The sequence below is a fragment of the Stegostoma tigrinum genome, chromosome 13 (genome assembly GCF_030684315.1).
Source record: "Stegostoma tigrinum isolate sSteTig4 chromosome 13, sSteTig4.hap1, whole genome shotgun sequence".
NCBI lineage: Eukaryota > Metazoa > Chordata > Chondrichthyes > Orectolobiformes > Stegostomatidae > Stegostoma > Stegostoma tigrinum.
Genome location: NC_081366.1, coordinates 10,978,421 through 10,996,611, shown reverse-complemented (window position 1 = coordinate 10,996,611; position 18,191 = coordinate 10,978,421). Strand labels below are relative to the sequence as shown.

Here is an 18,191-nt window from a genome sequence, read left to right as displayed (position 1 = left end):
GTCAGTATGTACAGTGTTTGACTGGGTAGTGTGTGTGTCTGTTTCAGTATGTACAGTGTTTTACTGGGCAGTTTGTGTGTGCGTCAGTATGTACAGTGTTTCACTGGGCAGTGTGTGTGTGTCAGTATGTACAGTGTTTCACTGGGCAGTTTGTGTGTGCGTCAGTATGTACAGTGTTTCACTGGGCAGTTTGTGTGTGCGTCAGTATGTACAGTGTTTCACTGGGCAGTGTGTGTGTGTCAGTATGTACAGTGTTTCACTGGGCAGTGTGTGTGTCAGTACGTAGTGTTTCGCTGGGCAATATTGAGGGGGAACATGCACAAAACGCCTTAATTGAAGACAGGTTCTGGACTGCCAGCACACGTTAATTTCCACCTCGTTTGAAAAGAAAATAAATTTTTTTTGCCTGGTCCGCATGTGCCCGAAACTGTTCAACCAGTCTGGTTAGAGCTATTAAGTGTAGGTGCTGGAGGCGCCTCAGATGAAAATCCCGGGGAGGGAGATATTCAACTGACAGTTCATCTCAGCTCCTCCCCCGTGCTTTATATGTATGTCAGTGTGGAGGAGAGATGGTGTGTGAGTGAGAGTGAATGAGTAGGGACCTGGTAGCACGCTGCTGACCTCCGACTGAGTCACCCACCCCTCACCTTGCCCTGGGACGACAAACTGCAGCAATGTTGGACGATTTTGCGCCGTTGGCTGCGATCACCATACTGGGCGTCTTACAGCAAGGTACAGTCGGTCGCGCTTGCTTTCTCTAGCAGGAGGTTTAACACGCTTTCCAAGTGCAAGAGGTGTTTCCCTCGCGTGGTTCCAGCTGTTCCCTTGCGCTGAACTAACAGTGCGACCATAGCTTGGAGCTGTTTCTGTTGGTGTTTCCTTCGCGGTGGAGGGGTGCGTGCATATTCTAGGGAAAGTCATGATTGATCTGGTCTGCCTCTTGCTGAAGGGGCCGGGGTGGGGTGGTGGCAGCTCTCCGCGCTGCTCACTTTGTTTTTCCCCAGCTCTGAGCGACTGACACTTCTTTCCTGGTCAGTCTCAACAGATCAGAGTGAGCTTGTCCCAACAACAGGCTTGGAAGTCCTTCTCCCTGGCGACCAAATGAGCTGCGGTGGTCTCAGTGGGGAAAGCTCGGACTAAGGGTTGTGGGTTCGAATCGCACTGCAGCCATTTGAATACAGACTGGAAGAGCTGAGTAAACTGAAGTTGCCTTATATGTGACCCTGTGCTGCAGGGTCGCATGGATGAACGGTCAAAAGTATATTTATGTCACACCCTTAACATATAGGGTTGTTCCAAGGTGCTAAAAATTATTGAGCCACATATTAAAACATAGATCAGTGCAGACCGTTTGATCCACAATGGTGTGCCGAAATTTCACCTTAAACCTAAGGTCTATATAACCTCCACCCCTACCTTATACTATCATCCATATGCATATCTAATAGCCGCTTAAATGCCGCAAATGAGGCCAATTCCACTACCTGCTCCAGCAACAGTGAAAGTTTTGGCCAAATACACTTTAACAGGCGTCTTAAAAATGGAAATGGTCTGAAGTCTCAAGGCACTAGGTTATCATCTAAAAGGTTTATTTGAAATCACAGGCATTTGGAGTACTGCTCCTTTGTTAGGTGACGACCTGAAGGAGCAACACTGGGAGAGCTTGTGTTTTCAAATAAACCCTGCTGACTATAACCTGGCGTGGTGTGACTTCTGGCCTTGTCCAGCCTAGTCTAACCCCAGCATCTCCACATCATTTTTAAAAAAAGTAAAGGCATGAAAAACTTTAGGGAGGGAATTCCAAAACCTGGGGTCTAGATAACTGAAGGCACCAACATCCTTAGCACCTCAAGTACATGTAAATATAGTCTCGTACAAGTAAGAGATGCCTTTGTTTGTTGGATAGAGTCACACTCCATTTTTGCTTGTTTTAGTCATATGGTATTGTTCTGAACTGATTTGTGATTGTGACTGTATATATAGAGATTTTGTTTTATGAATAAAGTACACTAATGAAATAAAAGCAAGAAGGCATGGGCATCAGTGGTGTCGTTGGAAATGCAGATATCTGTGAAACTCTGTCATTACAAGTTTCCTCACTGTTATTTCAGTCAGGGCAATTCTCACCCAGTGTCCAGTTACCACAATGGTTGTGTCATTTCTGACACTACAACAGTGATGACATTTCAAAAGTAATTCATTAGCGTGAAGGCTTGGAGACATCTATGATTATACTGAGGAAGTGAATATATTTCGTTCAACAATGCACTCAGTATTTTATCCTTCATCAGTGTGCCAAGTCATGGAGCCTGACATTACAGTACAGGAGGAGAAGGGCAGTGCTCTTTCAATGTTATCTTACATTTGCAGCTTGTTGCTTATTTATCCTGTTTTCCAAGTCAGGGATAATCGCAGGCAAATAAATCAAACAGAAATCACGGCTGACAGCTTGTGTTAGCATGTATTTTGAACTGCAAAGTTGTCTTTTTGATTTGGTTTGATTTATTACTGTCACATTAACCTGGCTACAGTGAAAAGTATTGTTTTGCTGCAGTACAGGCAGTTCATGCCACACAAAGTGCACAAGGAAAAGAACAGAGTGAAGAATACAATGTTACGGCTTTTAAGAAGATGCAAAGAGAGCAAGATCAACATTAAAATTTGAGAGGTTGATTCAAAAGTTCATTATCAGCGGGGAAGACGCTGTTCTTGAAACTATTTGTCCATGTATTTTGAACTGTAAGGTTGCTATTTGAACAATGCCATCAATGAACTGTGCCTTGAACTCTGGAATTCCATCCACTAATCCCCAGCCCCTCCAAAAAAACTTTCTCCCCCTTTAAGACTTCTATTCGAACCTCCTATGGACATTTGTAAATTACCTCTTACTGTGATTGCAGTGATTCTATCTCACCTTTCTCCTCTAAGTGTCTTTAGTGTAGCAACATGCCCAAAGGTGCTTCAAAGGAATCTTATGAAACATAAATCTTAGGCCAAATTTTTTGGCCTAAGTAGTTTAGTTTAAAGAAGTCTTAAAGGGGGAGGAAGTTTTCTTGGAGGGGCTGGGGATTAGTGGATGGAATTCCAGAGTTCAAGGCACAGTTCATTGATGGCATTGTTGCTAATGATGGAGGGATTAAAATCGGAGCTGCAGAAGAGGGCAAGAGTTGGAGGATTGCGGGACCGGAGGAGGTGTGAATGTCACTCAATGAATACAGAAGTGAATGGGACCTAATGTGTTGTAGGATGCACTTTAGACCAGCAGCATAATAAATTAGGCAGAAGATTAACTCTGTTGCAAAGATATTTGCAGAGATGCATAAAGGAATAGGTTTTAAGAACTGTTTTAAAGAAGGTACAAATGTTGGAGAAGAATCTCAATTTTCTTTAAACTATGGGCTTGTAGCCAATTAAAGTCAGAATAAGTATGAAGTTTGAGTAAGGTCTCATGGAATTAAATTAATCTAATGCACACTGCAAGGTCAGTCCATTTAATACAACAAAGAAAATGCATTCAACATGTGACCAATAAATCAATGTGCAACAGAGTCTTGAGGAATCATGGTTAAACTTCAATGTGGGTTTGCCCAAAAAGCAAACAATTGGACAATGCACTTTTTTTGAGTGAAAAGTTCTCTGATATTTGTTTAAATAAGCTGGTGACCTCTGATCACGACCCCTTAACTTCCAGAACCTAAGTGAGAAAGAAAGTCTTGTCCAGCTACTCTTTGAATAATGAAAGAACATGGATCTCCCACCATCTTGGCATATTCCAAAGTGTTTTACTGCCAATGAGGTATTTCTGAAATGTGTTCCCTATTTTACACAGGGAAACATAGCCATCAGTTTATACACAATGATATCCCACAAACAGGAATATAAGAAACAGTTCCTTTTGGTAATTTTGGATTAAGAATAAATGTAGCCATTGGACAATGGGATGAACTCTGTTGCTCTTCTTCAGAGCTACGTCTATTGGATCTGTTATATCCACCCGAAGCGGGCAGACAAGGCTGTGGTTTAACCTCACCTGCAACAAAAGGCTGGTGCGGTGGCTCAATGGGTAGCACTGCTGCCTCACACAGCGCCAGGGACCTGGGTTCGGTTCCACCCTTGGGTGACTGTGCGGAGTTTGCACGTTTTCCATGTATCTGCATGGATATCCTCCAGATGCTCCGGTTTTCACCCACAGTGTAAATTTGTGCAGGGCAGGCTGGATTGGCCCTGCTCAATTGCCCATTGTGTCTGGGGATGTGCAGCCTAGGTGGGTTAGCCATGGGAAATGCAGGGTTATGGGGATGGGGTAAGCAGTAAGGGTTGGGTGGGATGCCCTTTGGAGTGTGCGATGTGGGCCCAATAGGCCAAGTGGCCTGCTTCCAGAGTGGGGGGTTTTATGAGGCTAGTGCTCCCTCATACTCTTACAAGGAGTGCTCCTCTGGGTTATCTGCTTAAGTCCTTGGAGTAAAGCCTGAATTCCCAACCTTCTGACTTAGAGGTATAACTGCTATCCACTGAGCCTTGGCTAATTCTGAATGTTTGGAAATATGATAAAGATGTTTGCGAATGGTATGAGAATTGACTGTGCAACTGACAGTGAGAAAGAGAGAAAATTGTAAACAGTAGGTAGATATCAATGGACTGGTCAGGTGGGTAGAGAGCTGATAAATGAAACTCAACCTGAAGGAATTCAAGGTGATGCATTTAGGGACTGCAAATAAGGCAGAGGAACACACAATAAATGGTAGCATTCTGAGAAGTGTAGTGAACCAGAGTACTTTTGAAGCACATCTCCTGAGAGTAATGGGACTACATAAGATGGCTAAAACAGTATACGTTGAAACCTAAAAGATTCTTACAGGCTTGCCCTCTGGGTAAGGAGGTCTCCCCTGAATTCCTGAGTTGATTTCATGAGTTTTAGTTCAAAGTCTCCCCAAAGAGAGTTCAAATGTTTTCGTAATCTTAGACAATCCCAAATCTTTGCTTTTATGAAGAAAATAGCTCTCGACCCTTCTGTATTTCCTGATTGGCACATCCCAATTCTCAGGTACTATCTAAAGTGCAAGATGTTTAACTGCAGCCCTGTTATGCAGATGCAGTACTCATAAGTGAAGAGGGGAGTTTCTCCCATGCAGAGCTGCAGCAATGCTTATGCTTTGATCATCATTATTGACCAAAACAGATTACATTAGAAAATACTCCATTGGCTGTAAAGTTCTTTAAGACATCCTGAGTTGTGACACAAGATATTTCAATGCAATGTATTTCTCTTTTTTGTCTTAAAATAAGATCTATGAGCAAAATTTGTCCAATTGTACCATCAAGTCCACTCCACCATGCGATCATGGCTGATTTGTTTCTCAACCCTATTCTCCTACTTTATCCCCAAAACCCTTGATCCCCTTACTAGTCAGGATCCTATCTCTGCCTTAAATAGAGTCAATGACTTGGCTTCCAAAACCTTTTGCAGCAATGAATTCCACAGATTCATCACACTTTGGCTGAAGAAATTCCTCTGCATTTCAGTTCTCAAGGGCGGTCCCTTCAATCTGAGGCTGTTCCTCAGGTCCTGGTCTTTCCTACTCATGGAAGTATCTTCTCCATATCCACACTATCCAGACCTCTCAGTATTCTGTAAGTTTCAATGAGATCCCCCTTATCCTTCTCAACTCCATTGGGTACAGATCAGGAGTCCTCAACCACTTGTCATGTGATAAGTCTCCAATTCCAGCACACACTACCTTGGATATGGGGCTCAAAATTGCTCAAGTACAGTCTGACCAGAACCTTATATAGCTTCAGCAGTACATCTCTGCTTTTATATTCTAGTCCTCTCCAAATGAATGGTAATGTTGCATTTTTTTCCAACTACCAAATAAACCTGCGTTGTTGACCTTAGGAGTCTTGACTCAGGATTCTGTTAAGTCCCTTTGTGTTTAAAAAATAGCCAATGCCTCTGTTCATCCTTCCAAAGTGCATAATCTCACACCTTTCCACATTATAATCCATTTGCCACTATTTTCCCCATTATCCTCACCTGTCCTTCAGCAGCATCCTGCTTCCTCAACATTATCTGTACCTCCACCTATTTTTATGTCATCTGCAAACTTAGCAACAATTTCCTCTGTTCCTTTGCTCAGATCATTAATGTATACTATCCCAGATAACATTCTGGGGACCTTCATTCAAATCACGTCATGGCTGATGGTGGAATTTGAATTCAATAAAAAAGTATCTGGAATTGGGAATCTAATTATGACCATGAATCCATTGTTGAAAAAAATCCAAGTGGTTCACTAATGTCCTTTAGGGAGAGAAACTGTCATCTTTACCTGGTCTGGCCTACGAGTGACTCCAGACCCACAACAATGTGGTTGATTCTGAACTGCCCTCTGGGTAATTAGGGATCGGCAATAAATGCTGCCTCGCCAGCAATACCCTTGTCCCATTAATGAATGAAAAATAATGACATGAATAGTAGCCCCAAAACTGACTCCTGCAAAACTCTACTAATCAATGGCAGCCATCCTGAAAAAGATTACCTTTTATTCCCCACTCTCTGCCTTGTGGTAGTCAGCCAATCATCTATCTGTGCCAATACCCTGCTCCTAACACCATGGGCTCTTACCTTATTTAGAGGCCTTGTCAAATGCCGCCTTGAACTCCAAAAAGATCAGGACCACTGATTCTCCTTTGTCGAACTTGTTTGTTACCTCCACAGTCCACAGCACCAGGAGCAGTCCGACCAGTGAACTCTAATGTTTGTCAAATTTTTGAATAAAGAATGCCACAGATTTGTTATGGCACAGAAGGAGCCAATCAGCTCAGTGTGACTGTACCCAATATATTGAAATGACACTCATCACTTTATTTCTGTTTCCACTTCAATAATCCTTTCAAGACTGTTTAGTATGGAATCCTCCTGCTCTGTGGTTTGTCAAACACGGATAAGATTTTTATCCAAACTATGAAGAGTTCAAAAATTAACCATAAGCATATCCATGAACCGCAGTGCCTCTGATGCAATTTCTACATGCAGTGTCTTCTTGCAAGGATTGGCTTTGTTCCTGAAATCTGCGTGGCCAATTTGGCTGCTTCCCAAAGATTTTTGATCGCTAGAGTTCCTGTAAGTCTGCTCAGGAACATCTAGTCCTCTTGTTCCCTACCAAAAATGGTAGCATTTTGGTGTGTATAGCGACTTGGCTAATGGGAGGCAACAGCAATTGGGGACAAGGGGTTCTTTTTCAGTAGGCAGCTTGTGACCAATGGGGTTCCACAGGGATCAGTATTGGGACTGCAAGATAATAAAATGTGAGGCTGGATGAACACAGCAGGCCAAGCAGCATCTCAGGAGCACAAAAGCTGACGTTTCAGGCCTAGACCCTTCATCAGAGCTCTCTGATGAAGGGTCTAGGCCCGAAACGTCAGCTTTTGTGCTCCTGAGATGCTGCTTGGCCTGCTGTGTTCATCCAGCCTCACATTTTGTTATCTTGGAATTCTCCAGCATCTGCAGTTCCCATTATCTCTGATAGTATTGGGACTGCGTCTGTTTCCAATATATATTAATCACTTGGAAGAAGGAAGCGAATGTACTGTCGCCAAATTTGCAGAAAGCCCAAAAGTATGTAGAAACGCACCCTGTGAAGGGGGTACAAACAGTTTATAGAGAGATATTAATAGGTTAGGTAAGTACACAAAATTTGACAAATGGTGTGTAATGTGGGATAATGTGAAGTTGTTCATTTCGGAAGGGAGAACGAAAGAACAGAGCATTGTTTATTGCAGAAAGCTGCCAAATGCAACACACGTACTTGGCCATACCTATACATGAAACCTAGAAAGTTAGCACACAGGTAGTCAGGAAGGCTAATGGAATGTTGGCACTTATTTCAAGGGGTTTGGCGTTTAAGGGTAGGGAAGTCTTATGCAACTGTATGAGATGCTGGTGAGATCCCGTCTGGTGCAGTTTTGGTTCCCTTACTTAAGAAAAGATATCATTTCAGTGGAGGATGTTCAGTGCAAGTTTGTTTGGATGATCCCTGGTATTGAGGGATGATCTTATGAGCAAAGGCTAAAAAAAAAATTTGAATCTACTCCAAGAATGAGAGGTGATCTCATTGAAGCATATAGGATTCTAATGGAGCTTGACAGGGTAAGTGCTGAGTGAATGTTTCCCCTTGTGGAAGAGTCTAGGGTCAGAGGGTAGTCTCAGATCAAGGGAACACCAATGCAAGACTGAGATGAGGAGGAATTTCTTCTCTGAGGTTTGTGTGTGTATGGATTGCCTTGCCACAGAGAGCTGAGGGAACAGAGTCCTTGCATGCATTTAAGGCTGAGATAGAGGGATTGTTGATCAATCAGTCAAGGGTTAAAAGGGAAAGGGCAGGAAAGTGGACATGTGGAATATCAGATCAGCCATGATCCCATTGAATGGTGGAGCAGGTTTGAGGCCTACTCCTCTATCTATTTCTTGCAGTCTTGTGTGTTTCTTTTCTCTCTAAATGTGTGACTTGACGGCTTACTGCTAGCTGGTTATTACTTCAAGAGTATCCCACGTTTCTAAGGTTTTGGAGATTTGTAGCTCGGGTTGTGGATGTTGAGGTTGGTTGGCTCCCCGAGCTGGTTTGTTGTTCCACGGATGTTTCATTACCCTGCTGGGTAGCATCATCAGTACAGCCTCCGATGAAGCGTCGGTGTGTTTTCCCACCTGTTATTTACACTCTGCTGTCCGTTGAGCTTGATTACCACACTTCCGGCTTACCTTCGCAATGGAGCAAATGTGGAATCAAGATCTATGTGTTTGTTGATGGCTTTCTTTGAGGGGTCAGGCTTCTAGGAATTCCTGTGCTGTCTCTGCTTTTTCTGTCCCAGGATCTTGGTGTTGTCCCAGTTGAATCGGTGGTTCTCCTTAACCATGTGGATAGAGATGAGTGAGTATTGGCCATGTCTTTTTGTAGACAGTTGACTAGATTAGATTGGAAGCAGGCCCTTCGGCCCAACAAGTCCACACCGCCCCTTGAAGCATCCCACCCAGACCCGTCCCCCTATAACCCACACACCCCTAAACACACAGGCAATTTAGCATGGCCAATCCACCCAGCCTGCACGTCTTTGGACTGTGGGAGGAAACCGGAGCACCCGGAGGAAACCCACACGGACACAGGGAGAATGTGCAAACTCCACACAGACAGTTACCTGAGGCTGGAATCGAACCCAGATCCCTGGCGCTGTGAGGCTGCAGTGCTAACCACTGAGCCACCCCTAATGTTGTGTGCGTGTACCCTTGTTGTTAATTTCCTTCCTGTTTGTCCAATATAGTGTTTGTCAGTCTCTGCAGGGAATCTTGTATGTGACATTAGTCCTGTCCGTAGTGGGTAGTGGGTCTTTGGTTTGGGTGAGCAGCTGTCGTAGGGTTGATGTGGGTTTGTGTGCTACTCTGATGCCCAGTGGTCGTAGGAATCTTGTGGTCAGTTCAGATGTGTTCCTGATGTATCATCTAACTACCATCAGCTCTGAGGAAGGGTCACCTGACCCAAAACGTCAACTCTGATTTACGTCCGCAGATGCTGCCAAACCTGCTGATCTTTTCCAGCAACCTCTGTTTTCATACCAACATAAATCACTCTTTCACTCTAGCTTAAAATGGCAACGATATGCTCATGAAATTCAGTCTTCTGTTCATTCTCAGCATGTGGATGTTTACACAGTCCTGGGTTGCCTTGAGATGGTGGTGATGAGATGTCTTCTTCAACCACTGAGCACCGCTTTTTGATAAATGCGGCCAAATCCCAGCGCGTGCATGTGAGACTGCCTCAGAAGGCAGTGGATGCGGGGACATAGAATATTTTTTAGACACAGGTAGATACATTCTTCTTAGACAAACGAATCTAACGTTGTTTGGGAGTAAATGGGAATATGAAATTCGAAACAGAGAAAAATCAGCCGGGATCTTGTGGAAAGACAGCAGGCTTGAAGGGCAGAATGGCCTAATTTTGCTCTTAATTTGTATGTTTGCAGGACTGGAGTCACATATAGGCAGAGAGCATGTTTTCTTCCTTAAAGGACCATCAGTGGACTAGTTGGCATTGTAAAACATTGGCTGTGGCTCAGTGGGGGATACATTGAATGTAGTGAGAGACTCAGGGTGGTAGTGAGAGTCTCACATACCGGCTGGGGAGCCAGTGAGAGGCATGTTATATGATGCTCAGCGAGGTCAGCTGAACTACAAACCAATCTGAAATGGCCATTCCACCAACAGGATGTCCCTATGGGGGGTGAAAGTCCTGACTGGTGAAAACTGCTGACCTATATCCACTCAGTCTTGACAGGGCCACTGAGAATGCTGCCCAGAAGGGCTCCACCTTCAGGGGAGCCAGATGACTGTTAAGTAGGGGAAAGGAGTTGCAAGGGTGTGGAGGGGTATGACTCTGAGTAGGTCCCCTCCTTCCCGATATCCAGTTCTTGGATCAGGCCTGGATAGCCTTTGTGAGGACTCTCTCTGACAAAGCTCCTTAGTCCAATAACACCACATCAACACGATATTATCACTGACAATAATGAATGTTAGGATGTACATTTCCATCCAGTTTAATGAGACCAAGATAGTTGGCTGAGTTAACATCATCAGGAAACAGGCCACTCCTGAGTGCTGAATTGTTTAGAGTTACTGTTAACAATTTGGAACTGATCATTGCTGACACAGGCCTGTTTGGTGAATAGGGAATTTCAGTTTCAGGGATTGTAAACACACACTAATTTGCACATGGCAAGATCTCAAAAAATAAACAGCAGTGAAATGAATAATTAAGTTTCAGTTTATGATGTTGATTGACATGTTGGTCAGATCCACCCCCCCACCCTCACACCCCTGCCCCCCCCCCCCCTGCGCCCCCCCCCACCCCCCCACCAACCCTTCCCCTTCTCGAATATGCTATGAGCCTTTTGACATCATGTTGAACAGGCAAGTGAGATGTCAGTTTAACATTTCATCCAAAACATAGACTTGGAACAATACAACATTCCCTCATTGAAGTCTCAATCTAGATTTTGTGGTCAAGTGTCTTGAGTGGTAATCTTCTATTTCAGGTGAAAATGTCACCAGTTGGTCTTAAATGTAAACATTAATGTTGCATGTTAATCACTGCAGAATTCCCAGACTCTGACCTGGTCTTGTAGCTACAGTATTTATATGACTGTTCAAGTTTAGTTCCTGGTCAGTGGTAACCCTAAGCTGGTGATCGTTGGGGACCGAAAGGCCGCTATACCATCTACTCCCTTGATTCTCGTTCACCTCTGCCAAAAACATAAAAAAATCTTCTAAACCCTTTCAGTTCCAAACAAGAATTGTATTAGACATAAAATGTTAACTCTGTTTCTCTCTCCACAGATGCTACCAGACTTGCTGAATTTCTCCAGGATTCACTGTAATTCTTTCAGATATCCAGCATCCACAGTATTTTACTGTTGTTTTAGTGATGATAAGGAGGATTCAGTGATGGTAATTTCACTGAATGTCAAGGAGAGTTGGCAAATGTTGTCTGCCCAAGCCTGGATATTGTCCGGGTCTTACTGCCTGGGTTGCTTCACTGATTGAACAATTTGCATCCAATGTAAGATTACACAGTGTGGAGCTGGATGAACACAGCAGACCAGGCAGCATCAGAGGAGCAGGAAAGCTGATGTTTTGGGTCTGGACCTTTCTTCACAAATGGGGGAGGGGAAGGGGACTCTGAAATAAATAAAGAGAGAGGGAGGCGATGACGCAAGGTGGATAAAGGAGTAAATAGGTGGAGAGAAGACAGACAGGTCAAGGAGGCAGGGATGGAGCCAGTAAAGTGGGTGTACGTAGGGAGTTGGGATGGGGGTTGGTCAGTTGGGAGGGAGGCGTGGGTGGGTGGGAGGGAAGACCGTCAAGTGAAGGAGGCGGACATGAGGCTGGTAGGTAGGAAGTGGTCGGGGTTGGTCAGTGAGGTTAGAGGAGTGGATAGGTGGGAGAAAAGACAGAGAAGTGAAGGACGCAGGGCAAGCTGGGCTGGTCTTGGGATGAGGTCAGGGGTGGGGAGATTTTAAAGCTTGTGAAGCCCATATTGAGGCTGCAGGGTTCCCAAGCGGAACATGAGGTGCTGTTCCTACAGCTTTCGGGTGGCATCGTTGTGGCACTGGAGGAAGCCCAGGATGGACGTGTTGTCCATGGAGTGGGAGCAGGAGTTGAAGTGGGTCGTGACTGGGAGATGCAGCCGTTTGTCACGAACTGTATCCAGTGTGCTGGATGTTTTAAAATCACAAGAAATATCTCCATTTTGATCTGTAATGGAGAGGCAGTCATTGGTAAGGCAGCTGAAGATGGTTGAGAGCAGGACACTGCACAGAGGAACTCTTGCATGGTTGTTCTGGGGGTGAAATCACTGGCCTCCAGCTGCCTAAGCCATCTTCCTATGTGCCGGGTACAATTCCAACCATTGGAGAGTTTTCCGTTCTGAGGAAGGATCACCGGACCTGAAACGTTTACTCTCTATTCTCCTCCACAGATGCTGCCAGACCTGCAGAGCTTTTCCAGCAACTTTATTTTTGTTGTGTCTTGGAGAGTTTTCCCCTGACTCCTACTGGTTTCAGTTTTAGGAGAGATCTAGATGCTACACTCTGTCAGCAGATACCTGGACAATTTTCCATATTGTTGGGTGAATTCCAGTGTTTCAGAATAACCTGCCTACGGATGTGGCTAGTTCTGAAATACCACATGCCAGAATATCGCCATAATTAACTAGGGCACCATCTGGACTGACACGACAGTTACTCCTGTGACTGGTGGCACTTCTGTGTGGGACGAGACATTAGTTAGGTTCGCTGTTTCTACATTTAGTTTGAGAGATATTATGGTTACGTTGGTGAATTTGGCAGGGTGTATGTACAACAGAGTAATGTGTTGGGCAACATTCCATTTGAAATCATCACACAAACTAATCCCACTTCCTCTTCATAACACGTGAATTGTTGCTGTTTGTCATATGTAGCAACATTGGCTGCATTTTCAAAAATAATTAAGTTACTGTGAATCATTGAGGCATGTCAAGAATGTGATCAGAACCCTTTTGAATGGAAATTTACTCTTTCACAACAGGATTATAAATATAATTACAAAAACACAGTTTATAGTTTCAGTTTCATATTTTATAGATTTTTGCCTTCCTGGACACTTCTGAGCTGTCAGTTGTGTCTCAGTGGGAACACTCTCCTGTCTGTGCCTGAAAGCCATTGGTTCAAGATATAATCCACAGCCTTGACTATAGAACCCAAGCTGACAATTCAAGGCAGGGACATTTTCATAACCCTTTTGTGACAATGATTATTTTCTTTTCACAAGTAGGTTAAGAGCCTCTTAGGGCCAGGATTTAAACAAATTGGAGATGCTTTGTAATGTTCTGTAATCTTCATTTTTAAAAGACCAGGTAGCATACCAAATGGTGAAATAGCAAAGATTGTTCATTGTTGATCACAATGATGAACTGCCAGAAGCAGTGGTAGATCTAAGTGCAGTTACAATATTTAGAAGACATTTGGTCAGAATCCCAGAGTAGTGGTCAGATGAGAGATAATGGGAACTGCAGATGCTGGAGAATCTGAGATAACAAAGTGTGGAGCTGGATGAACACAGCAGGCCAAGCAGCATCCTTGTGCTCCTAAGATGCTGCTTGGCCTGCTGTGTTCATTCAGCTCCACACTTTGCTCTAATGGTTGGACGATATAGGCTTGAATCCCATCAAGGCAGGTGGTAAAATTTGAATTCAATAAAACCAAATGTCTGGACTAATGGCAACCATGTAACCACTGTTGATTATTGTAAAAACCAGTCTGGTTCACTGATGTCCTTCAGGGAAGGAAACCTGTTATCCTTACCTGGCCTGGCCTGGCCTGGCCTACATATGATTCCAGACCCAGAGCAAGGTGTTTGACTCTTACCTGTCCTCTGTGCAGATAGAACAATACAGCGCAGAACAGGCCCTTCAGCCCTTGATGTTGTGCCAACCTGCGAACTAGTCTAAACCCCTCCCCCTACCTTATCCCATCATCATTCATATGCTTATCCAAGGACTGTTTAATTTCCTCTAATGTGCCTGAGTTGACTACATTGGCAGGCAGGGCATTCCACGCCCTTACCACTCTCTGAGTAAAGAACCTGCCTCTGGCATCTGTCTTAAATCTATCACGCCTCAATTTGTAGCTATGCCCCCTCGTACAAGCTGACATCATCATCCTCGGAAAAAGACTCTCACTGTCCACTCTATCTAATCCTCTGATCATCTTCTATGTCTCTATTAAATCTCCTCTTAGCCTCGTACTCTCCAATGAGAACAGACCCAAGCCCCTCAGCCTTTCTTCATAGGGCCTGCGCTCCAGACCAGGCAACATCCTGGTAAATCTCGTCTGCACCTTTTCCAATGCTTCCACATCCTCCCTGTAATGGGGCGACCAGAACTGCATGCAATATTCCAAATGAGGCCGCACTAGTGTTTTGTACAGGAATGGTCAAGAAAGACTGGGTCAGCCTGTAACACCCACATCGCATTAATGTTCCTTTTTAAAAATCTTCATTTGCTTTGGAACACCCTGAGGTTACAAAAGGCACCTATTTAAATACAGCTCTTCTCTTATTAATTAAGAATCAAAAACTTATGGGAGACTAACAAAATTAAAGGTAGTAGGAATAATAGTAATTATGGTTTAAGAAATAGCAATTGTGTGACACAAATACTTGCATATTTGAAAAATATTGAAGATTATAGAAGATTGGAAGGAGATGGTTAGGTGAAAATATGAGAGTCTTATGTTCAGTTCTGGACATGTGAAATCATGTGGAGATTGATGATGTGGTGCAGGACTTGTGCAATTTCCCATTGGCAGAATCTGAACAAGGAAGTTCAATTATCCTGGAAGTGAGGCCTGCGTGAAGGGAAATGAGAGTCTGTGTTCTCATAATAGCACCAGTATGCAAATTATCATCTAGCAGGGCCTGGTTGGGATACCCGAGATCAAATGGAACTCAGGAGTAATTGGGTGAAAAACTGTGTGTATCTGAGGTACAAGTATTCCATATTTTTGGGGGGGGGGGTGGTTTTGTGAAGTGTAAATTAGTATAAAACTCTGACTGGAAAATTGTATGCTTAGGCTCTGTTTAACCAATGATGCAATTTCACTAATTGAAATAATTGAGTTTCTCATCGGAAATCGAAACCAATTAGAATAATTATTTATGGTGAGCACTGCTTAGTGGGGCTGACAGTGAGGTGCAGGGGTGAGATGAGGGCCAAGGATCCAACGCTTGGTCAAGGGAAGCAGGGTCAGCATGCCTTCTGACAATCACCCCTATTTCATTTGCAGGTGCCTCCTTCAACCATCTTGATTTTGAACTGAGAATCATCCCAGATCTTGGTTCATCCTTCAGTCAGTTAGCCATTCCCCAATTCCCAACCTGGGTTACGTGCCCCACCAAATCTCCATAACTGGCAAAGTCTCCAGTTTAATCGCCCTCCCTACACCATTCCTCCATCCTACCTACATTTTGAGAGTGAAGTTAAAGAGTAGTTTCTGGCCCAACAATTACAGCACATCATCTGCCTACTGTACCCCTGTTCCTTTATAAACTTAGTAAGTCATGAGATTAATTAAATCCAATTAATGATTTCAGAATGTAGAATTGAACAAAATAATTTCAGCTTTTCTATCTCTCTTCCTGTTTTGCATCCTACACCCATCCTCTACTCTTTCATCCCCCTTCTCCTCCCTACATCTCTCTTCAAAAGCTTGACCCATCTCTCAACCACACTCAAGTCATTAAAGCCTTTCTTAAAACAGCCATGGTCCCATGTCCTCTCGTTGGCTTTCCTGCCTCACTAATGACTGTCTCACATCACCCTAATGTATTCCATCCATACCAATTTACTCAATGAGTTCATGAGTAACTTGAACCTGGGAATTCATTATTTTCATGAACAATGGAATTCATTTAATGATATGTGTGACTGACGGCAGGGAATCCACCTGATTTCCCTGGATTTATGGCCTGTTTACTTCCTGAAATGGTTTAGGAACTTTCTTTCTTTATCTTTAATGGAATGTGCCAAGGTCAGCATTCATTTCCCATCTCTAATTGACTTTGGTGGATTTAGAATCATATGTCAGACAGTACCTCAATGATAGATCTTCTTCCTGAAGGACATTAATAAACCAGATGTGTTTTACAACAACTGATGTTGGTTTTCATAGTCACAATTAATAGGGCTAGTTTTATGTTCCAGATTAATCCATTGATTTCAAATCTAACCGGCTGCAGTAGTAGAACTTGAACCCCATGTTCCCTGTCTAGGCCAGTGATAGTACCACCATGCCACCCTCTCCGGGGCACTGCTGGTAATTGTACTAGTCTCTAGGTATATACTGCATTGGGTCAAAATCCTGGAACTCCCTCCCTAAAAGCACTGCACGTATAACAGCTCCCATCCTGAACTGCAGCAGTTCAACAGGCAGCTCATTCCCCCTTCTCCAGGGCAGTTAGGGATAAGCGATAAATGCTGAACCAGCCAGTGATGCTGACATCTCGTGTGTGAATAAAAAGAAAAATAAGGAGCGCAGAAACAGAAGGACAAAAACACTTTGCTGCCAATACCTTGGGAAATGCTTGGGCTTAGAGCAATGAAGGTGGACGTGCTCACGTGGAACTTTTGGTCTGGAGATTCAGGGAGTCACTGAATCTCTGGGAGAGTTGGGATGGAATTGTTCACCTGGAAAAGTTCGGATGAAGGCATTTCAAATATCAGAAGTTGCTGTCTTCTGTAGATGCAGTGCAATGCCTATTGTCACTCAGTATTAACAATTCTACTGATGCACATTCATCAAAGAAAAGTTTTGGGGAGGTTAGGGGTCTCTATTTGCAGATTGCTAGCCATTAAATCCCACATATTAGTTCCTGTTCTCTCCTGGTCTGCTCTTGCGGCAGTGACTGATCTTCACTTGTGAACATGTATATAAATATGTGGGAAGACTGGTATCTGTGATGCTGGAGACAGCCGGAGTGGGCTAAGATGGATTATCCACTTGACAGTTCTGGCTGATGATTGCTGTGAATGCTTCAGCCTTATCTTTTGCACTCGTGTTGACGTCTTCCATCATTAAGGATGGGGATATTTATAGATGTGGCAGGACTGCAGAGCTTAGATCCTATCTGTTGGTTATGGAATCGCTTAGCTCTGTTTATCATTTGCTGCTTATGGTGTTTGGCGTGCAAGTCATCCTGTTTGGTGACTTCACCAGGTTGACACCTTGTTTTAAGATATGCCTGGTGCTGCTGCTGACAGGCTGTCCTGCAATCTCCATTGAACCAGGGTTGATTCCCTGATTTAATGGGAAAGCATGAGTAGGGAATATGTTAAGCCATGAGGTTGAACTGGAGTACAATTCTGCAGCTGTTGACCCATAGCACCTCATGGATGCCCAGTCTTAAGTGACTAGACCTGTTCAAAGTCTGCCCCAATTAGCACGGCGATAGTCCCACACAGCAAGGAAATGTTAAACCGGGTCTCTGACTGCCTTTTCAGATCTCATGACCACTACTCAAAGAAGAGATGCACCATGTTCTGGCCCATATTTATCCTATGCTAACACCTCCATTTACATTGTCTGGCTCTTCTCATTGCTGTTAGTAGGAGCAAGTTGTGAGGAAATTGATGTGGGTTCCTACATTGCAACATTGGATTACAGATCTGCAATATTTCATTGACTATTGTGAATCCTACAGCCAGGTAGTGTGGAAATCAACTTCAGTTAATCAACTCCACAATGAAGCAATGCATCAAATGTTAGGAAAGAGTTTAACTTGATCCATGCCTTGAGAATAATGGATCAAAATGTCCTGTCCGAAGTAATTTTGTTTTCCTTTGTGATGTGATTATGTATTGATTATCTTTCTTTCCCTGCATTTCCCAGCATACTTTTCGCTTCAGGTGATCCATGCAAGGAGAAGATTTCACATTTCACCACCTGCTGTCAGTGGAAATGAGGATTTTGAGCGTGTGTACAGAGCACAGTAAGGGAACTATATTTCATATTTCATTCATCCTTTAGACCTGTTACAAACATCTGAAACAGGAACAGAAATAGACAACTTGGTCCCTGGAGCCTGTTCCACCATGCATTAAAATCAT

General features: G+C 43.7%; 1 protein-coding gene across 1 annotated transcript in view; it reads left to right on the top strand.

Annotated features, from left to right (window-relative positions):
- The first annotated feature begins 494 nt into the window (after positions 1–494).
- The window catches only part of ltc4s (leukotriene C4 synthase), a 37,934-nt gene continuing 20,237 nt past the window's right edge, over positions 495–18,191 (top strand). The window contains exons 1-2 of the mRNA XM_048543783.2: positions 495–732; positions 17,974–18,073. Coding sequence (XP_048399740.1) covers positions 675–732; positions 17,974–18,073 — 158 coding nt within the window. The 5' untranslated portion in view covers positions 495–674. The remainder of the gene's footprint in view (positions 733–17,973; positions 18,074–18,191) is intronic.